Consider the following 27,535-nt stretch of genomic DNA (forward strand, 5'->3'; position numbering starts at 1 on the left):
TGAATACAATGAAAAACAAGTTACAGAGTTATATACTGTCAATTTGCCAATTTATAAGAATATCTACCTTATACAAATGAAAGCTCTGAAAACAACTAGAATTCATTCCGTAATGGTACACCAACTGCCATTTCTAAGTGTTATTTGCATTAAGCAAGCTGCCTAAAACCAGGTGTACTTTACCACTGTTTAATCAGTGACATCACAAAGTTTTAAAATATTTTATTTATATACTGTCACCAATATATATATGTACTCCTAAGAGGGCCAAACACTTGCAAAAAACTCAAATCTTACACAAGGTTTGCATGAGTATTTTTGCATTTTTCCCCAAACAGCAAAGCTGAGCCATTGTTTTCACACAGTTTCTTTAATTTGTCAAGAACACAGAACTCCATCTATTATCAAAGAAGCGTAAGAGCAAGCTTAACAGCCACTTTCATGTATGCATTTTCTTGTGGGGAGAAAAAATGAAGAGTGTATCAATTTTAGATATTTACCTTATGTAGATCTAAAGAAAGATGACCACCAAGAGTAGGTTCACTAAATTTATTTAAAAATCATAAAACGTTTCTTACAAAAGAGCATTACATTCTGCACACTGCTCTCAAAGGATGCCAGGAACACGTGGACTACCACCATTCTCCCCCCTTCAAAAAAGTACAGTGTACATAAAAGCAGGGTGTTCACAATAGTTACAGAGAAACATTACAATTTACCACCAACAATGAACAAAAATAAAATTCACTCTCTCTGCTGCTGTTTCAAAATTTCACATTAGTCTCGCGCACCCTTTCCCTCCCCCCAAGTATTTGTAAAGAACTAAAACATTACATCTGGTGGACAGCAAAGATTCCACTACACCTCAAATGCAGAACACCTATGAAGCAGAGGAATGTTGGCTTTTTAAACAGAAGCAGATAAAAAAAAAAAGGTTGCAGGACTCCTTCAGTTCTTCACTAGTCTTAGAAAAACTTTCCAGAATACTGCTTCACACTATAAAAAAGAAAAAATAATCTTGCATTAGAATCCTTCAACATCTGCATACTGCTTCACACTATAAAAGAAAAAAGAAAAAAGCATGTATTAGAATGATTGACCATACATCTTGCATCAACATTCATAATGACATTCTTAGAAAAGATTAAATTACAAATTTGTAACAAATGTAAAAATAATCGTAGATTAATGGCTAGAAGTTATACATATATGAATATTTTAGGCACATTTAAATATTAGTAATCTAAAGCCAACGTTAAACAGTAAAATCTACTATGATAGCTAACATGTTTATAAAGACAAACTAAGCAAATTATATCTGAACCTGTTAGTATTTGGCAGAAAAGACAAAGTAATGCCAGCAAGGTGTGAAATGCTGCATAACAGCACCAAATCGATTTCAACTTGTCCTGTAGAGGCATGATCTGTGCCATATGGCAGACTGTGATTTGTTGTCAATTTAGTTATCTAAAAACAACAAAATCACTAGTCTTCCACACAGAACTAGACCAACATCCACTGAAATCTTCTATATTTTCTACAGGCTCTATGTAATTTATTACAAGTAGCTTTTTTTTGCAGCAGTTTTCACCACAGAAATGAGAGGACAGCTTGGTTAAGGTGTCTTCCAGCAAGATTAGTTTTGAGGGTGTCTTCATTTTAGTTAGAATGGAGAACAGAAGAGGATCAAGGCAGAACTACCACTGGAGAGGTTAGGTTCAAATAGTTACTTAAAACCTGCCTTCTAAAAACTGTATCACAGAGAACTTCAGAATGTAGCAGGAAGAAAGTCAGTGTAAAATCAACAAAAAGGCCAACATCAAGCTTTTAACTTGCCTGTTCTGCAGTAAATACTGTGCATTTTGTATCTGGTCCTGTGTTCCTGTAATAGTTATAATCCGATCTTCTGAGCCTTCTAATGGTTCATCAATTTTGATCGAAGCTCCTGACTCATGACGTATTTGTTTGATTCTCTGGCCTCCCTTTCCAATAATAGATCCTGCCAACTAGGGGAGAAAACAAAAGCAGTCACTTCCTGATATTTCTTTATGAAAACAGAAACAAAATTCCCAGCACTATTTCAGTAGCTTCTGTGACTTCAAGAGCTGCAATGGCAGTTTACTGTTTAAAAGCCTCAAAACATTCCCTGCAATACTAAGCATAGAAATGCAGCTGAGATTAAATGAGCAACCACTTGCTCTAATTTAAAAAAAAAAAAAAGTTACATATACCATTACTCAATATTAAGTATTACTAAAATTGTTCTGTGCATCTCTGACTTTTTTTTTTTTTAAAGAAACAAATTGAGAGCAAGTTAACTTTACTTACATCTTTGGGAATCGTTACTTGTGTTGTGATGATGGGTCCACCAAGATCTCCGTATGAACCACGGCCCCCTGCATAAGAATAGTCTGATTTAAACGTATGCATCAAGCTCTTCAGTAACTTCTTAACAAATAATGTATTAAGGTTCTATATAAAAACTTACCATATCCAGAGCCACCCTCAAACTGTAACAGAAAGAGAAAAATGCTTTAGTGAATAGCCATGCTTCATTAACATCTTTTAATTTTCATTAACACACTGCTAACTGTTGAAGCTCTTTTACACAGAAATCCCAACCCACCAGCTTACTGCCAAAGGTATAGTGGGGAAAAGAGGGCAGACCAGAAACAAAAAGGGGTAGAAGTCTCACAGAATCATTTAGGTTGGAAAGACCTCTATAATCAAGTCCAGCCATTAACCTAGCACTGCCAAGTCGACCTGCTTGTCAAAACCTCTAGGAATTTGACAGAAAATGACATTAACCATCCAGCTATATCAGTTTATCAAGCAATCGTGCAAATTCAGCTGCTGATAGACAGCTCTTGATGCTTACCTACTCATGGCTGAACTAACTTTCTAATCAGGGGATTTGAGTACAGCTTTATTCACAATATCAGTGTAGCTCAGGAGAGAGGAAAGCCTCAGTTTGAGCACCAGAACTTTACCAGTGACTGTCAGTCCTCCTACGTCTTCAGGAGAACACAACTCAGCTCTAGATATAGTTCTGTAACTTGTCTCTCAATTCAAACTGAACTACAGCCATTGCTGTCTTAAAACAGACAATCATGACAGAAGTTATTTCTGTTCTGCTTAAACAGCCAAGTACCAAATCTAAATCACTGTAACGAGCACTCTCGGCTTCTTTTATTTTTAGCATTTGCAGACTGGTACTTGACATCATGTATTTAATTCCATCTAGTACCTTCTAAACAAACAAACTCATTTAATTGTTTTCCTATTAAAAAAACATAATAGATAAGCATAGTTCTCTAGAATTCAACTGCAGAGGGACTGTGGGGGTGGCCCCTGTGAGAAGAAACCTTGGTTGTCCTTATGCCTGATACTGCCAGTTCCAGCTGGCTCCAAAACAGACCCACTGCTGGACAGAGCTGAACCAACCCAGAGCAAAACTTGTGGCACTTCTGTGACACCATATTCAAGGAAGGGTAAAAGATGTCTATCAGCTGTGAGAGACAGGAGTAAGGAAAAGAAATGTCTGAGAAACAATATTGCAGACACCAAAGCTAGTGAAGGATGACAGGGGGCCACAGTGTGGGCAGGAGGTGCTCCAGGCACCGGAGCAGATTCCCTGGCAGCCTGTGGAGAAGATCATGATGTTGCCCCCATACTGGCCATGGATGACCACATCAGAAAATGTATTTGCAGTGCAGCACACAGAGAACCCCATGCCACAGGAAGTGGATGTGTCCTGAAGGAAGCTGCAGGCCATGGAGAACCCACAGGAACAGGATCCTGGAATGAACTGTGGACCATACAGAATAGCTCCAACAGATAGTTTTTTTTTCTGGCAGGAACTGTGTCAAATGAGGGACCCACAGTGGAGTTGTCTGTTCCTGAAGGACTATACCCCACGCAGAAGGCACACTCTGGAGCAGCTCGTGAAGAGCTGCAGCCTGTAGGAAGGACCTGCACTGGTGCAGCTGGGGAAGGATGGTATCCTGAGGGAGAGCCCCCACTATGGAGAAGGGACAAGTGTGAGGAGGAAGGTGTGGCAGAGAGGAGCTGTTATAAGCAGCATGGCCCATCCTCCCTGCACTGCTTGGGTTGGGAAGGAGGTAGAAGACTCAGGATTGAGGGAGTGAAGTTAAGACTGGGAAGAGGACCTGCCGGAGGAAAACGTTTTTAGTGTTTCTTTGTTTCTCACCATGCCACACAGTTTTTAAGTGGCACTAAATTAATCTTCCCCAAATCGGATGACAGTAACTGCTAAGCCATCTCCCCGTCTTTATCTCTTCCCGTGAGCTTGTTCACCTTACTTTCTCCCTCTGTCTTTTTAAGGAGGGAGAGCGAGAGCAGGGCTTGGTAAGTCGGTCAGTCAGGCAGGGTCAACCCCACTACAACTACCAATTTAAAGAAGTTGTAATGCAACAATGTTTCCCCAAAAACTATTTTTACCTGCTACCTTTTTGGATCATCAAAATGGAAGTTACTTGGACCAAAATGTTAAGCTTATCACAGAATGGTTGAGGTTGGAAGGGACCCTTGGAGGCCATCTAGGTCCAACCCCCCTGTTCAGGCAGGGGCACCCATAGCAGGTTGCTCAGGACCATGCCCAGATGGCTTCTCCAAGGAGAGAACCCCTCTAGGGCAACTTGTGCAAGTGTTCCATCATTTGCACTGCATGGAAGTGCTTCCTCGTGATTAGGACGGCACCTCCTGTGTTCCAGTTTTTGCCCACTACCTCTTGTTCTGGTGCTGGGCACCACTGGAAAGAGCCTGGCTCCATCCCCTGTGCAACCTCTCTTCAGGTACATTGATGTCATACACTGATGAGATCTCCCAAGCCTTCTCTTCTCCAGGCTTAACAATCCCAGCTCTCTTGGCCTTTCCTTGCCTGTCTCTAACTAACCCATTGTGTAATCATATCGCTTAGAATTACAGATTATAACTGAGCAAAAGAGTTTGTAATAAAGTGCAAAATACAGGAGAATACAGGACACTGCTTAAGACTTCAGGAGCTAATCAGAACAGCATATTGCAGAGGTACAAACACATCTCTGCTGATATTTACTACAGGATCACTTTTTTGAGCTGAACTATACTCCTTCCCTTTACCATTTCTACTTCTCCTCCTGAAACTACAGGACAGCACATGAATTTGACAGCAGGTAAGTAATTACAGCTGCAGTGTGTATGTGAGCTAAGAACTGATGTTTAGTATGTGGCAGTACTTTGACAACTTGACAGCATGAATGTTTGAACCCTGCTGGAACTTCCATTCTTTAAACCTGTCCTTTCCAATCAAATGGAATATTCTCAAATACAAAGGATAGCACAACCCAACAGTTTATCCACAAGGTTACGTAAAAGGCTACTTAATATTCCCTGACTGGTATATGAAAAAACACAACATAATGAAATTGAACCAAAATATATAACCTAAATGTGTGCAGTCACAGTGCATCAGTTACAGAGAAAGCATTACTATTTAGAATGCTAAAATGATGTACAAAAGAAGCAATGCAACAGAAAAGTTCCTCTCTTTTGGCTGTGCTGCTACATACTTCCACATCTCTTAACATTACATGCCTGTACAGGACTCGCTGTTGGAACAAACTGCCAATAAATTTTGAGTCAGCAGAGCACTGTTAGGATTTTCAACAGACGCAAGCTGCTACTGACTATATTCAAGCTCAAGAAATTCCTTTAACAATTAACCAGCAATTTTGAAAAAAAAATAAATTGAAGACACTCACCAGCTCTGGTGGCTGCATGTCATCACAGGCATCCACATGACACTGCATCATCTTCCAGACAAAACAAAATAGGAAGAAAAGAGGAAACAGATCTAAATTTCATCCATATCATGGAGACTTGTAGGTAAATTGGCAAGCAAACACCATACAAACAGGTACAGGGAACATCTTCCTGAACTACCTGTACTAGCAAGGATTCAAAATTACACAACTTAAGACAATTGTAAGACTTGTTCCCTTTTATTCTCAATTCAAGGGAACTGTAACTGGTCACACTTACTTCTTCCCTCTTTCTGTGGTGTAACATTTTCCTCTTGTGCTCTTGTGACCAGACAGCTAACAGCAAAGTTTGAATAGGCTTTTTTTGCTTGTTTTTACTTTTTTTCTTAAGAACATGTTAAAGTGCTAAAGCTATATATTAAAAAGCATTACTCTGATACCAAAGTCACCTTTCTCCTATTTTATTATTATTATTTTTTTTAAGTGTTTATTAAAACTAAATTAGATGCAACTTTTATGCAATAAGAATAAGCTGGTGAACTCTATCAGTGATTACACTGATGCCAACAGCAAGTCAAGTAGCAAGGACACTGCTATTCATGTTCTATTAATTAATTTCTATGTATCTCATATAGCAAATATGCTAGCAATATACTGCTGCCTAACTACATTTAAAACACAAGATCATGGCTTTCTGTTCTTTCAGAGTTCTACAAGAAATATTGAAGAATCATCAAATAATGTTAAATATACTCTTCCTTTACCAATTTTCCACGCTTCATGTCACATTTCTTAAACATGAAGATCATTTTGCATTTTTAAATGCATGAAATTTTTCTGAAGTGTTTACAGAGATGTGTTCACATACATACATAATGCTAGGAAAAAAATCAAGAACTAAAATATCTGAAGGAGCAAAAGCACATCAAAAAAAGGAGACATGCTCCATGCAAGTTTGTGAAGATACTGTACATTTAAGAGACATATTCCAAGTAAATTCTTTTATTAATTCCCATTTTAAAAATGTTTACTATTTAAAAAGCTGTAGCACCTTAGCAATTAAGCTAAAAAGGGGAGATGGAAAATGGAAAAGAGAGAACAAACTTGCTTTGAATGCTTGTTTAAATGCCACCTCTGTACTAGTTTTGGCTGGGATGGAGTTAATTTTATTTACAGTAGCTTGTATAGTACTATGCTTTGGATTTATGATGAAAATAGGGCTGGTAACATTCAAATGCTCTGGTTATTGATAAGCAGTGCTTACAGAGTCACACTCTTTTCTGATTCTCACACTGGCCCACTAAAGAGTAAGCTGGGGATGTGCGAGAAGCTGAGCGACAACACAGCCAGGACACAACTGACCAAAGGGGTGGTATATTCCATACCACGACACTGTGATGAGTAACAAAAGCTGGGGAGACAGAAAGGGAGGGATGTTGGGAATTGCAACATTTATCTTCCCAATAAACTATTAGGCATGATGGAGCCCTGCTTTCCTGGAAATGGCTAAACATCTGCCTGCCATATGGAAATAGTGAATAAACTCCTTATTTGGCTTTCCTGATGTGCAGCTTCTGCTTTACTTGTTGAACTGTCTTTATCTTAAACCACAAATTCACATTTTTATCTTTTCAGTTCTCTCCCCATCCCATAGAAGGGGGAGTGAGTGGCTGTGTGGTGACTCACTGCCTACTGGGGTTAATGCACAAATCCTTACTTTACACCCATACCTACACATTTGTGTTCAGTTATGCATCTGAAAGACCAATAGCGAATTAATGCATTAAAAATAAATACTGTAAAAATACTAGTTTTCAGAATACTCTTTTAAGTCTACATGCATTTGATTTGGAGTAGCTACAGATTGAAATGTATTGTTTCTGTTACAGAAACAACACAGAGCTGTTGTTCAGGAAAAACCTTCAGAACAAAGGTAATAAATCAAGTGAACTTTGTCAACAGCTTACAACTGTAAGCCAGGCTACCATGGGCAAGGGAAATTAGCATTTATCTTTTGAAGCAAAAATGAGTTATTTGCATCTCAGAATCTACAAGGCTGTCAATTCTGTCTTATCACAGGAATCCCATAGAATTAATGGTTCTACATTCAGACGTAATTCACTACTGCAAGTTTTTTCCTTTACTGGGAGAACTAGCAAAATATGAGGATTTCTGTACATTCAACATCTCTAATGTCTATGTAAAACAGAAGCTATTTTAAATATTATTTATCATCTCTGAAAGCAGCCTTTCCCATGCATTACTTAACAATTTACAATGATGTTTACTTTCAGTGTTTTGCTAGAGGATGTTTTTTTATGAAACCAATGGTGTCATAGGAAGACCTTATGTGTCCACCACGACACTTCCAACTCCAGCCTCACAATCCACACGAAAACTTCTTGTCTGCCATGTAGGATACCATGCTTATGGTTAACTAAAACTAGAAATAAAATACAATTTGTGTCAAAAAGCAGTTCTCACTTGAAGCAGACTACCATACCTGGGCATTAAGCAGCCAAAACTATGAGGAGCTTCACTGTGAATACAATTACTATTTGGAACACAAGAAGTGAGCAGACATGATTTCACTTACTTGTAAACATTCATGTCAAGAAATTAACAGTCAACCTGCTAACAGTCAGAGCAAATAGATTTTCTATTCTACCTGGAATGGAATAAAACTAGAAGACATTACTGTCTGAGAATACACCTGGTCAGGACCGTGCTCAACCAAATACCCAGGCAAGGGTGGTTTTACATGGTTTCTATGCACTGGCACAAACTTTACTAGCTGCAAGTGTGAAAACACAAAAACTCATCTTGCAAACGTATGAATACTGATAAAGAACTTGAAGCATATTTCTCAATTCTTCCGATTTCTTAGGACACTGAGCAGCAAGAAGTGCAAGTCTTTCCTTTTCACACTTCTAGTGAGTATCCAGTGTTCTTGTAATATGTACTTCCAGTCTTATTTCCACGAGGAAGTGTGTAAAGCCCATTTAGATAGCCCAATTTGATGCCTCCTCTTTTTTGTGCATTCATTTAATAATACAGAAATTTAAGATCTCATTTGTCATCTTAAGACAAGTGGCCAACAAAGTTTAGAGAAAAAAGTTAGGACAAACACCTGTAATTCTCTTTCATGGAGTCTAATACAACTGAACATGACTGCTGGGGAAGCTATACTCAAGAGTACAGCACAGAAGGGTACCCTTCTGAAGCTTCCATAAGTTATGAGATTTTTTTCTCCCCTCAAGCAGATGTTAGCATTAACTTGATTAAATGTGCCTAATTTCATTTAGCATTCAACTTACTAGTGGCCCTGGCTCCATAACATATGGAATTAAAATAGCTTTTGCAACCACAGAAACCATCAAATAGACAAAAATTGATTAAAAGAGCAATCATCTTCCAAGATCACCTAGAGCTCTTCATTGGTGCTATTCTATATTCTGTGTTATTCTCTGTTTTCCAAGATATGCATTAAGAATGCTTCTATGAATCAAACAATTTAAGAGAACTCTTCTGACATGTTTTCTTCATCTGAGAAGCCTACCAACTCCTCCTTCTTCCATTCTTTTAAAAAAATAGCCAGTGCAAGAAAACTTACACAATAGAGCAAAAGTCAAACTTTGTGTCACTCATGGTCAGGAAAAAAGAAAGAAAATGAATCACATCTCAGATACTCTTTATCCTTCAAACACACCTACACAAAAGGGATCATTTTTATGAAAAAGTCATTCTGATCACATCAACGTTTCAGAACTATGCATGTCCCCAATTTAAGTGGTTGTATTCAGCAATAGCATATTCAGGCATTCAGCGTGCTAATGAAATGCAACTATACAAATATTAAGATCCTACCATTCCATCATAACGGTCTCCTGGTCTGCCCCTTCGGTCATAAGACATCAGATCTCTAAAATGAAAAAAGCAGCAGCAAATAAGTGACATTTGTCCTGGTTTCAGTTAGGACAGTTAATTTTCCTCCTAGTAGCTGGTAGGGTGCTATGTTTTGGATTAGGATGAGAAGAGTGCTGATAACATACTGATGTTTTAATTGTTGCAGAGCAGTGCTTACACTAAACCAAGGACTTTCCAGTTTTTCACTCTGTCCTGCCAGTGTGCAGGCTGGGGGTGCAGCAAGAGCTGGGAGGGGACAGACCCAGGACAGCTGACCCAAACTGGCCAAAGGGTCAGTTATACTGTATGGGGTCATGCTGAACAATATATACGGGTGGCTAGCCGGGGTGGGGGGCCGGCTGCTTGGGGTTAGGCTGGGCATCGGTCAGTGGGTGGTAAGCAATTGCATTGTGCATCACTTGTTTTGTACACATTATTATTACTGGTACTACTATTATTACTATTATTTTTCTATCTTAATAAACTGTCTTTTACTAAACCCAGAGGCTTCACTCTCCCATTTCTCTCCCCCATCCCAGAGAAGGGGTGGAGGGCGGGGTAAGCGAACGGCTCTGATGTTTAGCTGCCAGCTGGGTTAAACCACAACAACATTGTAAACTAGTATTATATATTCTAATTCAGATTTTCACATTCATGAGTCTCATACGCCTTTATTTCTAACTAATTTAGCCAAGTCATGAACAACAAATGGTATTACACAACTACTGATCACATTCCTGTAGCAGTTTGCTACAGAGTAGCGAATAAATTCCCATACTTTTCCAAATACTCCAGAGCAACAATATGAGCACAATCTTGCATAATCACCACCAACACTGAAGTGTGAAACAAACACTAGGAACATGAATACAATTCAGTAGACGGTACACAACTTGAGTTTCATACAACACCTTTATGCACCAACTCACCCGCCACGAGGAGGTGGAGGAGGAGGAAGAGGAAGATTACGAGCTCTGCTGCCACCTCTGCCCCCACGGCCTGGCGGAGGTGGTGGAGGTCCTCTGCGAGGGCTCATATCATCATAATCTCTTCTCGATGGAGGCATGGGTCGGCCACCACGACCAGGAGGCATTCGATCAAAACCTCCTCTCCCACGCATCGGAAAGCCTACTGGACGTCCCCGTCTATCATCAAACATCATCGTGAAGCCACCATAGTCATATGTTTCATCATAGAAATTGGGATCGTAAGGCTGGGCTCGTCCTTTAATCGGAGACTAAAACAAATAAAAAACCACCACCCCCCAGTTAGCACCATTATAATTAGCACAATTTAGTTAAATATATTACATGTATCAAAGTGAACTTAGGCATTTTGGAACTTATTTTTGATTTCACAATGCTGATAAGAAAGGAGAAGATAATGTGTTTTCCTGGGAACTTAGCTACGACAGAAAAACTGCTGTTGTGTATCAGTGGTACTTGTCTCCCTCTCTGATTTTTGAATTTTAATGACAGGCAAGGCATGAATAATGGGCCACTAGTACAAAAAAAAATGCTTCCCTCTCTTGTAAGTTGCAGCACAATTCCAGGAAACAGCAGTAATTTCAAGAAGTGGTAATAGTCCAACAATTTGTTGCTTGAAAAGTGGGAGGTACTGAACTCAAAATGGAAACTGGTAGATGCAACGTTCCAACCACATAATCCCTAGCATTCATGCATGCCAAAGAAAGAATAAAATTAAGTTTAATGAACATTACCTCAGAGATCAGATCCAAAATAATCTTGATACATTCAACAACTCTATCAGGTTTTCCACCAATAAGCACCACTCTGTCAGTTGAATGAGGACAACACTCCTGGAAGAGCTTAATGGTAGTCTGAGTGTTCTGTTGAAAAGAAAAAGTAGTGAAGATTTAAAAAAAATATAATTAAACAACTTTATAAACTTGTCAAAAATAAAAATGGGTTAAGATGCATATTAATTGGAAAAATAAAATCAATCCAAAAGACAATTGAATTCCTAATCATTTCCAGTGCTTGCTTACTTGTTTTCAAGCTCCCACAACAAATTTGATTTTAGGAATGCACATTTTTAAAGCTTTGTGATTACATCTTTTTGTCTGAGGAAGGAAAAAGCTCAATTTTTCCTCCTCTTTCAATTATGTCTTATGTTTGCCATTTTTCAATTAAATAGTAGGAAAAGGATCACATATGCACTACAAGCTCACAAGTTTTATTAACCTTCACCTGACAGGAGAAACATTTTTTTGATACAAGACAGCAATGTTGCTGGAATTATGTCTAGCAATCTTGCCTTCCTCAGCCCACACAAACGTTTGTCAGCTTATACCTGAACTGACCTGAAATGGCCTCTGACACAACGCCACCGAAGGACAGAGAACACAGGTCTTTAAATCCACAGAGACAATTAATTCTTTTGGACATTACCTCATTCTTTCACTTAAAGAAAACAATGGTCTTCAAGTTTCAGACTGATATGCAGACATATACCGAACTACCACCATGAGAAATTTGTGGAAATGGAAAAAAAAATAACTCATTTTTCATATCCAGCTATTCCAAAGAATCTCATCTAGGCAGCAGTTCCTTTTAGGAGGAGTGATGAGCACCATTTTCATCAAAAATGATGCTTTATAAATGTTACTCCACCACTAACACTGCTTAAAAGATTGAAAAGAAAGTTTAAGTTCTATTACTAACCACCTCTTTATTTCTGTAGGTTTGCATTGAAGTTTCAACTCAGATTCCTCTCAGAACACAGAAATCACATATGCAGTATGTTCAAAAGGACTTTATGCACAGAAGATACTTACACTTGCTCTTTATGAACACAAACCACTAAGCTATTTATAGAACAGAATTTGAATCAAGAAGAACATAGAACAGTACCTCTCTGAGTTCTTTGATTTTAGCACCCTTGACACCAATAATTCCTCCTGCCAGACTTTGGTGAATAAGAAGTCTTAATTCGCAGTCGAAGTCGCTGCCTTTGTAGTGTTGATACTGCATGGAAGACGCATAAAGAAGAAAAATAAAAATGTTAGCCTCGATACATTAAAATAATGATTTTGGGTTTTGTTCAAGATTTTTCTCCCCACCAGACATGGTGGTATAACTTGATTTATTGATTATATACCTGTATTTCCCTTCACAGACTAGCACCACGCCTGAACATGAACTGATGTCAGATCAGTTTTCCTTACTTTTATTACACTGCACAACATTCCATACACATTTAGGAAGATACCAGACACTCTTGTGCTTTCAAAACCAAGGCATGATACAGATTACAACAGAGCTAACTTCAAACTAAGGCTATTAAGAGGTAATTGTTCAAAAATCAACAGGGAGGGGGAAGGCTGTTCTAAATATTCACTTAGTAATTAAAGACCCTCTCTGTCCTATACCAAAAAAGACACCATCGTGTAGTCAAGAGAATCACACCGTCACACCCCTTGCTTAAAAGGGTTTTGTTGTTTATTTTCTAATTTCATGTATTAAAGTAAGCAGCATATCATCTAGAATGATCATTTTAAAAGCTAGCCTCATACCTCTAAGGAAGGAACATGTTAAGATACATACCTCTTCTAAAGTAGGGATAATCTTCTTCAAGATTTCTCCAATTGTCTCTATATCCGCACTTATACTCAAGATGCTGTCAGAAGCCACAGTGCCAGACAATACGGAGATGGTGGAAAAGAAAAAGTAAAAGTAAATTTTGTATTCATAAACAATATTCTAACAAGATTTACTACACAGAAGAACTTACAGTTAATATTCCCCGTTTAAAGTAAACCTGTTTACTGAATTTAGAACACATGCATCTTTCTTTGTTTATGCCCAATACGTATGGTTGATACATTTAAGATTTGGTAGGTCTTGCAGAGAAAGAGAGAGAAAGAGAGAAAGAAAGAGAGAAAGAGAGGACTTTTGGAAGGGCTCAGATTAAGTGGGCAAGAAATTGACGCAGAACTGAAAGTAGAAGTGAATATTCATGTTCCCCGCCACCACTAATTTAGGATACCCTCGCTATTACATTGGTAAAACTGGCACACCTTCTCGTAGTAAAAGTGGGGATATGCAAGTGGTGAACACTGTATCTGGAGTAAGGTTATGAGACCAGTTAGAAATTAGATTACTAATGGGCTCTGCAAGAAAACAAATACAAATGCAAGACAAAAAAAAGACAACACAAATGAGAAGTGAAGGAAAGTGAACCAGAGTTAGCATTTCATCAGAAATAATTATGAACAGGCAATGTTGAGGGAGCAAGGTGGGCCACAAAGACAGAGCGAGAGACTACTTTGAAACAATCTGATTTACAATGCAGCGAATATGCAACACTTGAAGCTGTGCTCCTTCCATTGAAATAAAATTAGTGGATTGTTTGGGTGGGCAACTCACGTAAAAGTTCAGTGACAAAAAGACTTAATGGGGAAAATAAGACAGAAAACTTGAAAAAAACAATACACCGTCTATAAGGGGATACTATTTAATTATATAAAAGGCAGGTAATAAAATACATTTCTCTCTTTCTAATCAGGCAGTGAGGCATAAACTGTTGGGACATACCGCTCGGGGCCACTGCTGTCTGGGACTGAAACACTGGCATTGTACTGCATTGGTCATTGGCGTTCGTGGATGTTGGCATTGGGCATGGGTATTCAATCGGAAGTTGTCAAGTATGGTACCCGTTTGGCAACGAGCACATTTTTGGGCATAGCCAACCAGGGTTTTCACATGGGCGTTCAGGGGCGGATGGGCCAACGTCATGGTGGGCAACGCAGGGGCAAGTCGATCCAGTACATGGGCAACGGAGATATATGGCCAAAAAAACAAGGAGAGGGAAAAGGGGGAAAAGCAATAAATTTTAATTTAATACAAACTATACTCATTACTCTCAATTAATGAAACAAGCTTAAGTTGTTCTGAAGACTAACACAATAACGGATTGCTACACCAACTGTGGCTTAACAGTATGGACCTTAAAAATGAGTCACTTGATCTGACTGAACTACTTTTTACTGTTATCGTATGACGTTTCAGTAAGCAGGCTGGCTCATGAGGGTAGACACAAAACCTGTCGAGAGTGGTACTACTGAATCCTCGGGCAAATTGGGAAAGTTAAGTTTTCCAGACCACGCTAAATTATCTGGACTTAGGTGGATGTATTGATTTTGACTTTAAAAAAAAAAGAAGGAAAAAAACGAAAAAATAAAAGAAAAAACCATTAGCTGCCGAAGAGAGCGTATGTATGATTCCTGACCATTTCAGCTTCAGCCTCAGTTCTAGGAAGCTAGGAAGTTGCTGTAGTTTATGACCTTAGTTGGAACTGATTTGCAATGACATATTACCAAATATTGTGTTGAACAGAGTACTGCTTGAAAAAAATTGTTGAAATTGTAGCTGATGTTAAGTACAAGAGTGTAAACAAACAGAATTTAAGAAGCGTTGCCAAGTTTTATAAATATGTAACATTAACGTAGAACATGTGTCTAATCACAAGAGTCAACCCACTATAAAATGTGAATAGGCATGTAAGTCATGACTTTAAAAATGCTTCAAAGTAATAAAATGTTTCTTCGCTGTTCTATACCTATACCCTAATCAAGCGAATTTAACAATAATGCTTTTCTGTTTGGTGTGCAAGCTGTTAAGGAACAGATGGGCCATTTTGGGGGGTGGGGTGGGAGGGGAGGTTGTTTTTGTTGGTGGTGGTGGTATTTTTTTTTGTTTTGTTTTTTTAAAGGAAGTTGAAGAATTCCTCTATCACTGGGTTAAGCCAGCCACCTGCAATGGTTTCAGTAGCACTATAATTGATTCACACATATGGGAAATGGTACAATTAAGGGTTTTAAGCTTTGTCAATATTTCTCATTAGGATGTTAACTCATTTGAAGTGTGTAATTTAGTGGAATCCTATTCAAAAGAGAAGAGGTTTAATATAAACCTCTCCTCCCACACGAGTCAAGCTGGGCTTTAATTACAGTACAAACTGAAGAACTGAGTTACCTACTCTAACAAGTATTACAAATGGCTTGTAACTAGAATATTGATGCCTAGAGTTGAATTGTCCCATTTCTAAAAATGCACGCAACCAAGCTTTCGATGTAGTGCTCTGAAAGAATTGGTGTTAAATTAGTTCAAACTCATATATACTCACGTCTGTACGAAGTGCCTTAATATTTTTGCCACCTTTTCCAATCACTGCTCCAGCGTTCTGGAAAAGAGTTTTCAGAAGTTACACTTGGCCAACACAGACTATATCCAGAATAAGAATGATAAACCTATTTTTGTACTACCCTACGCTACCCTGTCTGCTGAAGAGGGGAGGGGAAGGGAGAGAACAGGCGGGTACTTGTTTTTCTTTTGAAAGCTTAAAATCAAATAGAAACGAATTGATAAAGCCTGTCCATAAGAAAAAAAAAGAGACCAACGGCTCTTATCACTGCGCTTAACTAGAAGAATATTCAGTTTTGCAACCAGTATTACTTAAATTCCAAATTCAAGTTTCTAGACAATTCCACCTATGTTAGAACGGTCTCATAGTTGAGACCATTGACTTAAGGATTCAATGAATGTTATGAACATCAGTGATTTCCCTTATTTATTATTTTCTTTTCAAGTATTATGTTTGGTCAATTTTGCACTGCAAGTGTTTCTTGACAATTTCAGGGGCTACTTTTGTTTATACCTATGTAAGACAACTGACTTTTCAGGTTAGTACATTTGAAAAGGTGACTGTTAACATCTCCTTTGTCTAAATTTAGGTTTCTAAAAAAGCATCGGGAATAAACTAGCAGGTATTAAAGAAGAGTAATTGCAAAACTGCATTTTTACCAGATTATTTTAAGGACTACATGCAGAAAGTATTGCTTTTATTAAATGGTTCATACCTGAGGCTAACAGCACGCAAATGTTTCCACACAACTTGACTATTGGTCAGAAATGCCACACAGAGTTAAGATAATATTCCCTCATGCCAACAAAAAAACAGTGAGATACTTCAAACAACATAAATTATGTTTCACAAATGTAAACAGTAGACGAAATTCGTACTTGGCAACTTTATCGTAACAGTTCACACACTAGCTAATGAAACTATTGCTATCCTGCAGCATTACTCCCACATTGCTTCCTGTCTGTGCATTTGAACAGATTTAGGAAATTGGTCAGGGAGGAGTTACTAAGATCCCAGACAAGTTCTCATCTTACCTACTGTACTTAATAATCACTAGCTGATCGTTTTTCTCAACCGCTTCCTTTCCGAAGACTAACACACAATCACCCCCCTTGAAATAACAACCTCCCACTTAACTGTAAGAAAAACAGCTGTTCATTACTGCCGTTTTATTTTTTCAGAAAGTAGAGCCCTTAAAAATAAATCTGCAGATCCTCAATGCCTTACCTTTTGAAGATCACTGAAGAAAATTCTATCACAATACTATTCTACTACTACCCGTGCAAAACGGAAGATTTTATTACTTATATCAATGTTCTTTCTGAACATACAACCCAACAGACATTTTGTCACCACTGACTTCAGCAACACAATAAGCAACAACAGAATAATAATAAAAAGCATACCTTGCTCTGAAGCAGGATGCGCAGTTCAACCATCTCGTCTGTGTTCCGGGATCTTTTGAAGGCCTGTTCTTCCTCCATATCTTCTGCAGGACGTTTGCCTGTAGAGAGGTCCATAGGGGGGAAACACAAACATTTATTTAACTTTCTAAGTCATAATAAAATGGAATGGAAGTCATGTTCATGCTCTGTATTCCTTGCACATTCTTTCCTATTAGCTCAGCATTAATTTCTGATACCTACTTTAAGTATCCACATCAGGGAAATAGGTTTTTACTTTATGAACCTACATCCCATACCTACATTAGTTGTCGATGTATAACACACTTAGTCACATTCACAACATGCTGTTTAAAACAGTGCAGCACCACCTGACTTTTTTTTGGTAAACACAATTGTAAATAAATCTTTCAACTAAAAAGTTCAAAGGTGGTTTGTCCAACACCAAAATAATGGTGAAATAACAGGAAAGCAGTGTTTCAAAAACTGTTTGGAAAAACTGGCACAAACCAACTCAACACTAACACCCTAACTTCCTGCAATAAACAGTTAAAAAACATGCCTAATAGCATTTTTACATACTCACAGCTATGTATGCTCTCTCTAAAACATGTCCACAGAAAAATTATGTTTTCATGCTTCAAAAGTACGTAATACATGCTAATCAAAAATGAAAACATTTAATGCAGAATGCAAAACTAATGCTGAGAAAATAATATTTCATACCATTAAAGCATTAAAAATATTTTTAAAATATTTTGAAGGGTCCTTTCTAAAAAGAAATAGTCCTTTAAAAAATTTACCATTTGTCTCAGTGTTGGTAAAGGTCTCCTCCTGTTGTTCAGTCTCCATTACCTCTTTTTCTTAGGTGGGCAGACAAAACCTGTTGGAAGAATATTAGAGCTAGCATACCTATTTTGTGAAAAGGCAAATTGCCCATTTTACTAAAGGGAAAAAGCGAAAAGCAATGCACGCTTCTGGAACTTACCGCTGTTATATATCCTTGCAGAGAAAAACTCAAGTATTCTGGGCGGGATCAAAATCCAACAGCCTATTGCTTCACGAGCCTATGAAAACAGCATAGATTAGTTGCGTCTGCTCATTTACAGCTATGATTCTCGCTACAGACAGAAAAACAGAGGTTTGACCTGAGTTTCATTGCAGAGCTTTTCTTAATAAATGAGAAAATGTACCAAGGCCAAACACACCACTAAGAGGAAATATACAAGTGTGTAAATTTACAGATAATCAATTACAGTCTGAATTAAGACAGTTGTCAGTCATTTGCTAGTTTTGAGTAATTTTATTTACTAACAAAGATTTTCGGATACTTAGAATACAGTTCCTCTATTTTCAACATGCTATATGATACATGTCTAGAATTCACTTTTTAAAAGGATGCTGCGTAAAAATCTGTTCCTGATGTCAGTTCTAAACAATTTCCAATCAAAAAAAGTTCTCTGATATCTGTCAGCATTATTTTTTTAATTTTTTTTTTTAATCAATCCTGTATCAATGTACCAATAGGCTTTTCAGCATACCTTCTTTTGTTTAGTCCATCTGGGAACATTTCTAAGTTACATTAAAAGCCCAGATAAGAACAGATTATTTTACCGTTTATTCTTTCCAAAAACATATCTCTACAATAGCACTGCAAAACAAACCTGTATCTTAAACGGTATTTTATTGTTTAATTTGAATTTCCTCAGGAAAAAGTCGACCCTCACTCTGGCTTCCACGAAGGTGAAAACTGAGACAGACTCAACTTTTTAAACGCACTCTCTGCTCGTTGTTCATTTGTTATAGTTACCTCGTTTGTGCAGTCTAACAACAGGGACTGCTGAGAGGCATTCAGCCTACCACAGCCAGCCGCTGCTGAGCAACTGCCTTCACAGAACACGCTGGCCTTTCCGTGCATGCTTAATGTGAGCTAACGGAGCCTCTGCCACGCGTTGCCAAAACACTAATACGCGTGAGGAGAGCTTTTTACAAGGTTCAAATAGCCCTTTTGGACCCTGGTTATTTTACTTCTGACCATCCCAGCAATCTGAGGGCTGCGCGGAATGGCACAAGACGTAATACCCTGTTTCAGGGCTTAATCTTTTCCGCTCCTGTGTGCTTATCCCCTCCGAACCGTGTCTCCCCCCTGTCACGTGCAGTGAAGGTGCTCTCTCCCTCACCGCGCTCTGCAAATCGACTTTGCGGGATTAGCCCGCCGAATGCAACGCGGTTTTTTTTTTATTATTTATTTATTTTTTTTCCTACATATATATATATATATTTAACCACCGAGAGGGCAGAGTGCCCAGGCACGGCAGCACCGAGCCGCAGCCCGGCCGCTCCCCTCTCCCCGCCGGTCGGTGCGGCGGGCGGGGCGGAGGCGGCGTTACATAACCCCGCAGCCCCGGCCTCCCCCGCCCCCCCCCCCGCTCCCTCCCTCCCTTCCCTTTCTATTCCCATCCCTTCCCCTCCCCGGCGGCGGCGGGGACCAGCAGACATGGCGGCGGCTGCAATGGCGCCTGCCCGCTGCTAGGCGGAGCCGGGAGCGGAAAAGCCGCCAGCACCACGCGGTCACAAGGAGACTTCACCCCCCTCCCTACCCCCCCACACACAACCCCACCGCCACCTCCCCACCGCCTCCCCCCCGCCCAGGCCCGCACAAAAGAAGCCGCCCGGCGGCGCGGACCCGCCTCAGGGCCCCTCCGCCGGCAGCAGCGGCGCGGGCCGCGCCCAACCGTCCCCCAACGGCCGCCCCTCAGCCCCGTCACGGAGTTACCGGGGGGGGGGGGGAGGGAGAGAGGAGGCGGCGGGGTGACCCCGCTCCCCTCCTCCTCCTCCTCCTCCTCCTCCTCCTCCTCCTCCTCCTCCAACGGGGGGGCCCTCAGGGCGCTGTGCCCCCCGCCCAACCGCCTCAGCCCCCTTCCTCCGCCTCCTCCTTCCCCCCCCCCCCGTTACCTGCGGCCGCCGCCGGCCCCGCCGCGCACGGGAGAGAAAGGGGAGCAGCCCCCGCCGCCGCCAACGCGCACAGCCCTCAGCGCCGCCGCCCCATTGGCCCCGCCGCGCCCCCCCGCCGCCGCCCCATTGGCCGAGGCGCCTGCCCGTCAGCCGCCGGGGGGCGGGGCCGGCCCCGCGCAGCCCCGCCCTCCGTGCGGGCCCGCGGCCCGGCGGGGCCCGGCGGCCCTCAGCGGGGCAGCGCTCGCTGCTCAACGCCGCCCCGCGCCGCCCCGCGCCGCCCCCGCGCCGCCCCACCTCACCTGCCGGGCGGCGGCCGCGAACGCGGGCGGCGGCGAAGGGAAGCGTGAGCCGGGCCCGGCCGCCGCGAGAGAAGATGGCGCCAGCGAAAACCCCGCCCGCTGCACAGCGCCGGGTGGGAGGGGGCGGGGGGGAGGAGGAGGAGGAGAAGGAAAGGGGGGGGGGGGGGGAGTTGGGTAGCGGTGTTCTCGCGAGACTTGAAGCCGCGCGAGGCCGCCATTGGCTGGCGGTGTGCGCGGGCATTTCGGGGCCGCGCTCCCCCTTCCCCCCCCCCCCCCGCCCGTCAGCAGCCGGCGGCGGGACCGGGGCCGCGGTGAGTGCGGGGGGGGGGGGGGGGGAAGGGGGGCGGCTCTGTGGGGAACTGCTCGGGTCATAACGGTTAGAATGTAAATTTTAAATCGGTTCTGCGTTAACGCTCTTACTATGCTTGAACTGCGAATCGAGGGCAAATTGCTGCATTGTACCAGTGAGAGCCCTGTCATAAATTCATAATAATACTCATAAATTATCATAAACTCGGCTACTTAAAGAGAATAAACATGTCTTTTTTTCTTCTTCTTTTTTTTTTTTTCCCTAGTGATTTCGCTCCTCTGGCTTAAAAGAAAATGTCTACACTTAACATTGCAGCGAGAGTGGAAACTTGGCTTTCATCTGCGTGGCACGTGAAGGTTCCTTTGACGTGGTTGGAAGCGTGCATTAACTGGATCCAGGAGGAAAACAGTGGTAGTAACTTAAGTCAAGCGCAGATTAACAAGCAGGTGTTTGAGCAATGGCTCCTTACAGATCTGAGAGATTTAGAATATCCGATTTTGCCTGATTGCATCTCGGATGCTCCCAAGGGAGAACTGTCTGGCTTTTACTCCATACAGATCGATTCACTGGTTGATGTTAGCCAGCCAGCATATTCCCAGTTGCAGAAGGTAAGAGGGAAGAGTACTGTGAACGAAGAAGTCACAGCCAGTACTCAGGCATTCCCGAAGCCCTGGGAAGCAAAGCCTACTCGAATGCTGATGCTGCAGCTGACTGATGGGATACATCAAATTCAGGGCATGGAGTATCAACCGGTGCCAGTCCTCCATAGTGATCTTCCTCCAGGAACAAAAATCACTTTACACGGTAGTATTGCATATCGTCTCGGAGTCCTTTTGCTTAAACCAGAAAATGTGAAACTGCTGGGGGGTGAAGTGGATGCTCTTCTGGAGGAGTATTCCCAGGAAAGAGTCCTTGCTAGACTAATTGGAGAAGCTGAGAACCCCAATTCTGTTGGACAACCTGGTCATGAACAAATTGTTCTCAGTCCTATGGATGAAGTAGAACAAACTCTAGGCCCTTCAGATGAAGAGCTCTTGGCCGGTCTTGATGAAAATAATGGAGTTATTTTAAACAACGAATCATCTTTAGAAAGTGGATACTGGAGCAGAAGCAACAATTTTAATACAGTCTCAGGTTCACTCCCTACACGCAACGAAAATACGTTGCAACAGGTGTCAGTAAGTTCTCATTCACGTGAACAAACTCCTGTGGAGTTAAATGATTTTCCTTTGGAAGATGACATTCTTCTGGAAGAAGAGATCCAAAGAGAGCTGGAAGAAGTGCCACCAGTGGTCACAAACAGAAGCATCGATTTAACAACTGAGAGGATTCCACAGACATATAGAAACTCCTGCAATTCATCTTTAAATGGCACTTCTGGAAGAGATGAAAGGCCTGAAAGAGATAAGCCTATAGAAGCTACCAGCAAGCAAAAGACTTTTGGAAGAACAGTATCTGCGGGAGATGGCAATAGTACAAAAGGCTTTCCACAGCATAACACTGCACATCAGGCCTGCAGCTCTGCATTTTTTTCTTTGGAAAATCCTCGTGAAGAAAGGCAGAATAATAAAGACACCGATGAGAGCAGATGTAAATCCCATCACGCTTCTGACAGCAGGCAGTTACACAGTGATCCTGTATCTTTCTCAAAAACTGATCCAGAAGCAGATCAGCCAAAGCGTGATATGCAGACCATTCCTTGCAGAGCAGTAGAGGCTCGTGACCTTGATTTAGATTCTCCACCTTTCACATACCTTTCCCTTCTCCTTGCAAAGAAACCGGAAGCTGTCACAGTTGTGAAAGTTAAGTGTTTTATTGTAACTCTCACTGGAAACCTCGAGAGCAGTAATGGGTCCTGGGGTATAAAGGCAAAAATTTCTGATGGTTCAGCTTATCTTGAAGTAAATTTTGCTGATGATATTCTAACAAGTTTGATAGGATTTTCAGTGCTTGAAATGAATACGCTGAGAAAACATCCAGCTTTACATGGGAAAATTAAGGATGGTTTAGAGAAATGTCAAAAACAACTGATAGATCTCTGTTGTTTGATGACTATAGAGTTTAATCCATTTCAGTCTAAAGCCACTGTTTTATTTCTACAGGATGTTGATACAAGGCATCTAGAACAATTGAAAAAACGCTTAAATAAATAATGGTCTGCAAGTTTGCACATGTTAGATCTAAGTATTTTTTCCCAAGGGCCTGTTGAAAGTTAAATTTCAAGGCTAAGTGGTATGCCTTTTCTCAAGAAAAATAGTAGAAAAACTATTTCCACTCTTGGAGGAGGAGACAACTTGAAGAGGAGGAATTTAGCAGCTTGTTTCTTACGGTGGTGGTATTGAAATTAATAATCAAATAGTTCCAGCTTGATTTAAAATGTTCATGCATCCTTTTCATTCAGCAAAATCTTACGCGTCTTTAACTGGTGATCTGGAGGAGCAGACTGTCAGGAAGTGAATAATAAATAACAAACCAGCTCTTTCTTGCAATTTTTGAAAACAGGTTACTTACCTGATTTTTTAAAGGTAGCTGTAGGAGGAAAACAGTTGAGTAAATTTAAACAAAGAATTATTAATCAGATGTGAGTACTTCTGATTATGCCAACTCGATACAGAGTGTGCAGGAACCTGAAGTGTAGAAAAGTAAAAAGTATTTCTTACAAGTACTTACGTATTTAAAAAAAAAAAAAAAAGAAAAAAAAAAGGCAAACATAAATGGGATAAAAAAGCTGAAAAGCTGTGTACTTTAAAAAAAAAAAAAAGGGGGGGGAGGGCAAAACAAAGCTAAAAACTTCAGCAAAAATCTTTAAATCTTTTGTTACAATCATTCCTTTCTGTTAATAAATGGAGAAATTTTATTATGATAGATTTTTGGCCTGTTGATGTTAATGACATTAATTTTGAGTCTTATTCATTAGCTCTTAAGTTATTGCTAATCAAATCTCTCCAAAGAGTATTTAAAATATTTGTGTTACAAATCTGTTGTGTACTTAATATTGGTCTTATTTTTTTATTATTATTTTAGCTTTTAGAATGTACAAAAGTAAACATATTAAAGTTTTCATTTAACCTTTGGTGGAAGCTGTTGAGTCATTTTCAAAGGAAAAATGTGTCATGTTCAGTGTATAGAGCCAGATTTTTTTTTGTTGTTGTTGTTACTCCCTTTTCTTCTTCCCATCCTTTTCCTTGCTCTTCATTTTGAAGATTTTCTTTGAAATTAGTAGAATTCTAAATTCTGTCAGGATTTGGGGACCGACGACAGCAGAAGTCTGAGCAGTGTTGATTGAGTGTATTTGCAAGTAATGTAAAAGCATTAGTCAGGAGCTTTGTCCTCAGTGGAGAGACGACTTCCTTTGAGACTCCGTGTGACCTAAGGAAAAGTAGTGATAATTTGCTAAGTAAAGTAAAAATGGAGGGGGGTGGAGGAAGGGAAAGCTTTGTAAAGCATGAGCCTTCTTGGGTTTTGTTTCCAACAGCTTAGAAATTTATGAATTCCTGTGTTCCTTTCCTTCCTCTCCTCCCCTTTCCCACTCCCCTCTGAAGAGAACCTGGGCAAACCACAATGCTGAGAGTCGCCTGGTTTTATTTCCTGAGCCTGCTGGGAACTGTGCGTCACTTAGAACCATAACAGCAAAAACGTTTGGCTGTGTGGAACCTATGTTGTTGGAGCTTTGATTATTGTTTCAGAAATGTTTGCTTCTTAACAGGGAACTGACCAACCTTCATCTCGTGTTACCCCTTGGAAAGGTAAAACAGCTGACTGTAATCTTCTAGTGCAGTTTAATGGAAACCTTTTACATTTCTTTATTTGCCCTTATTTCTTTATCTGCTTCATTTCATTTTATGTGTTGATTTTGCCATGAAAAAGGAGAGGAGTCCTTAAAGTTTGAACTAAACAAATAGTCCATGGACTTTATTCTATTGTGCAAAGCAAGAACAAAGGCATTCAAAGCACTTAAACAGAATTGTATTTAGAACTATCTTTGTCTCAGCTGATCACCTGAAGTCACATGCACCTCTTTTTCTGTATTTATGTTAACATTTAGTTATCTCTGCTAAAAGAAGTTAACGTGCTTTCCATCCTCTTCCCTCCCTCCCTCCTCCTGCCTTACAGGCACTGTGTTCCTTTTCTGACTTTTCCTTCCCCTCCCCCAATGGAAGAACATTCTTTTTCAGAATGTTCTTCCCGGAAGGCTTCTGTGCATATTCTCAAGTGTAAGCAGCAACGTAACTCCAAGTACTGCTAGCTGTTCAGTGCTTGACTGCTCTGCAGACACTTCAGGACAATTTTTTGGCATGTGATGCTGTGTTTAAGTTTTCAAAATTAATGAGAAGCATTACTTTTTTGTTTTGTTTTGTTTTTTTCAGACAAGAAAAGGAAAGAAAGAAAACAACTTAAGGAATGCATACATGTAAGGTGGAGAGTGACATAAGTGGTTGTGTACCAGTTATTGGTTCATGCTTAATCCTCTATATTGGTTCTCAGAACCACGTTCTTTACCACCAGTCGTAATGCTTTTATGCTGTGAGTACATATGGTATGCGTATATTGCCTCTGCATGCCAAGCAGTAGTGCATGTTTCAGTCTTTCAGATAAAAAGAGTTCTTCCAGGCCAAATTCAGGAAACAGGCTGCAACCTCAGCAGACTGCGGTAGTGATCAGGAGGAGAGGTATGTCACTTGGAAATGTGACAGAATTCCTGTGCAATCCAATGAAGGCAATTGTCTATATTAACACAAGTTACACGAAGTCTTCTATTGGAAAGTAGTTCCTCTCCTCTTTTCTTGCTATTTTACAAATTCACTTTTTCTTGCTAACATTTTTTTTCAGCTGCCAAATAGGTTTCTACATCTGCAGTGTATTTGACACTACAGAGTTTCAGATGCTGTGTTCTTCAGGAATATATTCATATTCATGGGAAAAATAAAGTGCAATTTTTCATTACTTCCAGATAATTCATATGAAACCTACAACATTGTCACTCAATGTCTTGAATGTTATCGATATAAATGATGACAGTTTGCTGGATATAAATGATGACAGTTTGCTGTTTCTTCCTTGCAGTTATTAGAGAAACTGAAAACAGTAAATTGGTTGTGGCAGTGCCAGATACCTGCATCAGAATATCTCATTTTAAACTCTCTGTCATTAAGGCAGGATAGTAGAAAGAAAACAGTTCTCAGAAACTTAACTGTGTCCTACTTTCTTTAAAGGTATTCACTCTGAAACTGTAGAATAAGGCAGTGGCTAGACCAAAGAATGTGGCTGGTTTCCAAATAAGCCAGGCTTCAAGAACAGCTCGGGCACCAGCCTAATCCTATTGGATACCAGTTTGTCCACAGTGATGAATGTCATTGTAGCCCAGCAATGTCCTTCTTGTTGAATGCAGGCAGCGTCCTAAGGAAAAAAGCAACAGCTGGTTGTGATAATGTACCAACTTCAAGTACCAACTAGGAAAGTTAAAGGTTTTCCAAAAGGATGTGGGGTACTGGTCCTCTGTAAGAGCATTACTATGACTTTGCACTGAAAGAATGGAATTCCAGGTCATATCAGCAGGAGAAGTTTTCATGAAAGCTGAATGCAGAACGCAATTAGAACAGTAAATATAACATTTGGTACTTGATATAAAACCTTATTTCTTAATATCTTGCTCTGATAATGTCAAGCATTTCTGTTCAGAATAAAAATGTAATAACTTTTAAATCTTTTTAGGGAGAGAAGAGTGAAGTACAGTACAGTATTTGAGTTATCTGGTGGTAGGAAAACTTAAATTTATTTACCTGTGAGAAAAGGGTGAAAAGGACTTACAAATATAAATAGTACTTCTGATTTCAGATCCAATTCTCTGTATTATAGTCCTAAAAGGAACAGAATGCCAGCAGAAATGACAGCAAATTGGAGGTTAAGGGCAGCCTGACACTGGAACTTTTTAAAGTTCAATAGAAGAGGCAGAAGTTTCCTGCAAATAAACTTCTTGTATAAAGCGACACGTAGCAAAATTGTGTGTATTTTACACACAAAATTCTGTATATTCCTGCTTAATCCTTTTTCCTTAAGGATTTTTTTTTTTTTTTCCATATGCATTTTCTAACAGGGCAAAACTGTAGCATGTTCCTGTTAGAATCTGTCCTGCTTTTTTTTTCTTAGGCTGAGCAAACCCACTTCTCATCCTCTCTAGGGACTGATATGTGCTCCAGCCCCCTGACCACCTTGGCAGCCTGACTGCTGGACGTGTTCCATTGTGTCAGTGACTTTCTCGTGCTAGGGAACTCAAAAAGGATGCAGTGCTCCTTGCAGCCTCACAAGCACTGAAACAGAAGAAGGGATGGCTTTTTGTGACCTTTTTCCTGATCTCTAATGGAACCTGTAGTATGGTTAACCATCTTCACCGCAGGCACGGCTCTGACTCATGTTCAGTGTGCCCACCAGGGCAGGCGGGACTTGGCAATGTTGGCCCCCATCCCATACTGTTGCATGGGAGTATTTCTGTTAAGATGAAATACTTTGCGTTTACCCCTATTTAGCTTAGGGAGGTTTCTCTCAGCCTGTGCTGAGCCTGTTGTGGTACTGATTCTCTCAGATACTGACCACTTGCTTTCCTTGTCTTTTCCCTTTACCTTGCAGTCTGTGGTTGCATCTCTCCTGCTTGTCCATTATCGATACGATCAGTATTCTCTTCCTTAAAGGAAATCTAGTTAGGCAGGCATGACTTGCTAACGGTAGACCCATGTAGGC

The 27,535-nt window shown here is 40.4% G+C and overlaps 2 protein-coding genes across 13 annotated transcripts; one reads left to right on the plus strand and one right to left on the minus strand.

Annotated features, from left to right (window-relative positions):
- Positions 1-535: 535 nt before the first annotated feature.
- HNRNPK (heterogeneous nuclear ribonucleoprotein K) lies at positions 536-20,630 on the minus strand. 10 transcript variants are annotated; one of them, XM_072031442.1, is made up of 16 exons: positions 20,491-20,630; positions 18,225-18,303; positions 18,040-18,119; positions 17,240-17,337; positions 15,816-15,872; positions 14,225-14,268; positions 13,235-13,307; positions 12,542-12,655; positions 11,389-11,517; positions 10,598-10,905; positions 9,630-9,684; positions 5,763-5,813; positions 2,489-2,510; positions 2,329-2,411; positions 1,837-2,006; positions 536-996 (listed from the first exon to the last, which is right to left on the minus strand). In XM_072031442.1, the coding sequence occupies exons 3-16, from the start codon at positions 18,086-18,088 to the stop codon at positions 966-968; spliced, it is 1,284 nt and encodes a 427-aa protein (XP_071887543.1). In that variant the 5' UTR covers positions 18,089-18,119; positions 18,225-18,303; positions 20,491-20,630; the 3' UTR covers positions 536-965. The 10 variants fall into 10 exon arrangements, with proteins under 10 accessions (XP_071887543.1, XP_071887542.1, XP_071887536.1 ...); XM_072031441.1 differs by having other exon boundaries at positions 536-1,057; XM_072031435.1 differs by having other exon boundaries at positions 536-1,057; positions 12,542-12,669; positions 13,234-13,307; positions 17,240-17,349.
- RMI1 (RecQ mediated genome instability 1) lies at positions 20,461-23,873 on the plus strand. Of its 3 annotated transcripts, none has more exons than XM_038169856.2 (2): positions 20,461-20,603; positions 21,066-23,873. In XM_038169856.2, exon 2 carries the CDS (start codon positions 21,094-21,096, stop codon positions 22,951-22,953), a length of 1,860 nt encoding a protein of 619 aa, XP_038025784.1. In that variant the 5' UTR covers positions 20,461-20,603; positions 21,066-21,093; the 3' UTR covers positions 22,954-23,873. The 3 variants fall into 3 exon arrangements, with proteins under 3 accessions (XP_038025784.1, XP_038025785.1, XP_038025786.1); XM_038169857.2 differs by lacking the exon at positions 20,461-20,603 and adding an exon at positions 20,647-20,801; XM_038169858.2 differs by lacking the exon at positions 20,461-20,603 and adding an exon at positions 20,829-20,954.
- The last annotated feature ends 3,662 nt before the right edge of the window (positions 23,874-27,535 follow it).

Source organism: Anas platyrhynchos, chromosome Z (assembly GCF_047663525.1).
Source record: "Anas platyrhynchos isolate ZD024472 breed Pekin duck chromosome Z, IASCAAS_PekinDuck_T2T, whole genome shotgun sequence".
Lineage (NCBI taxonomy): Eukaryota > Metazoa > Chordata > Aves > Anseriformes > Anatidae > Anas > Anas platyrhynchos.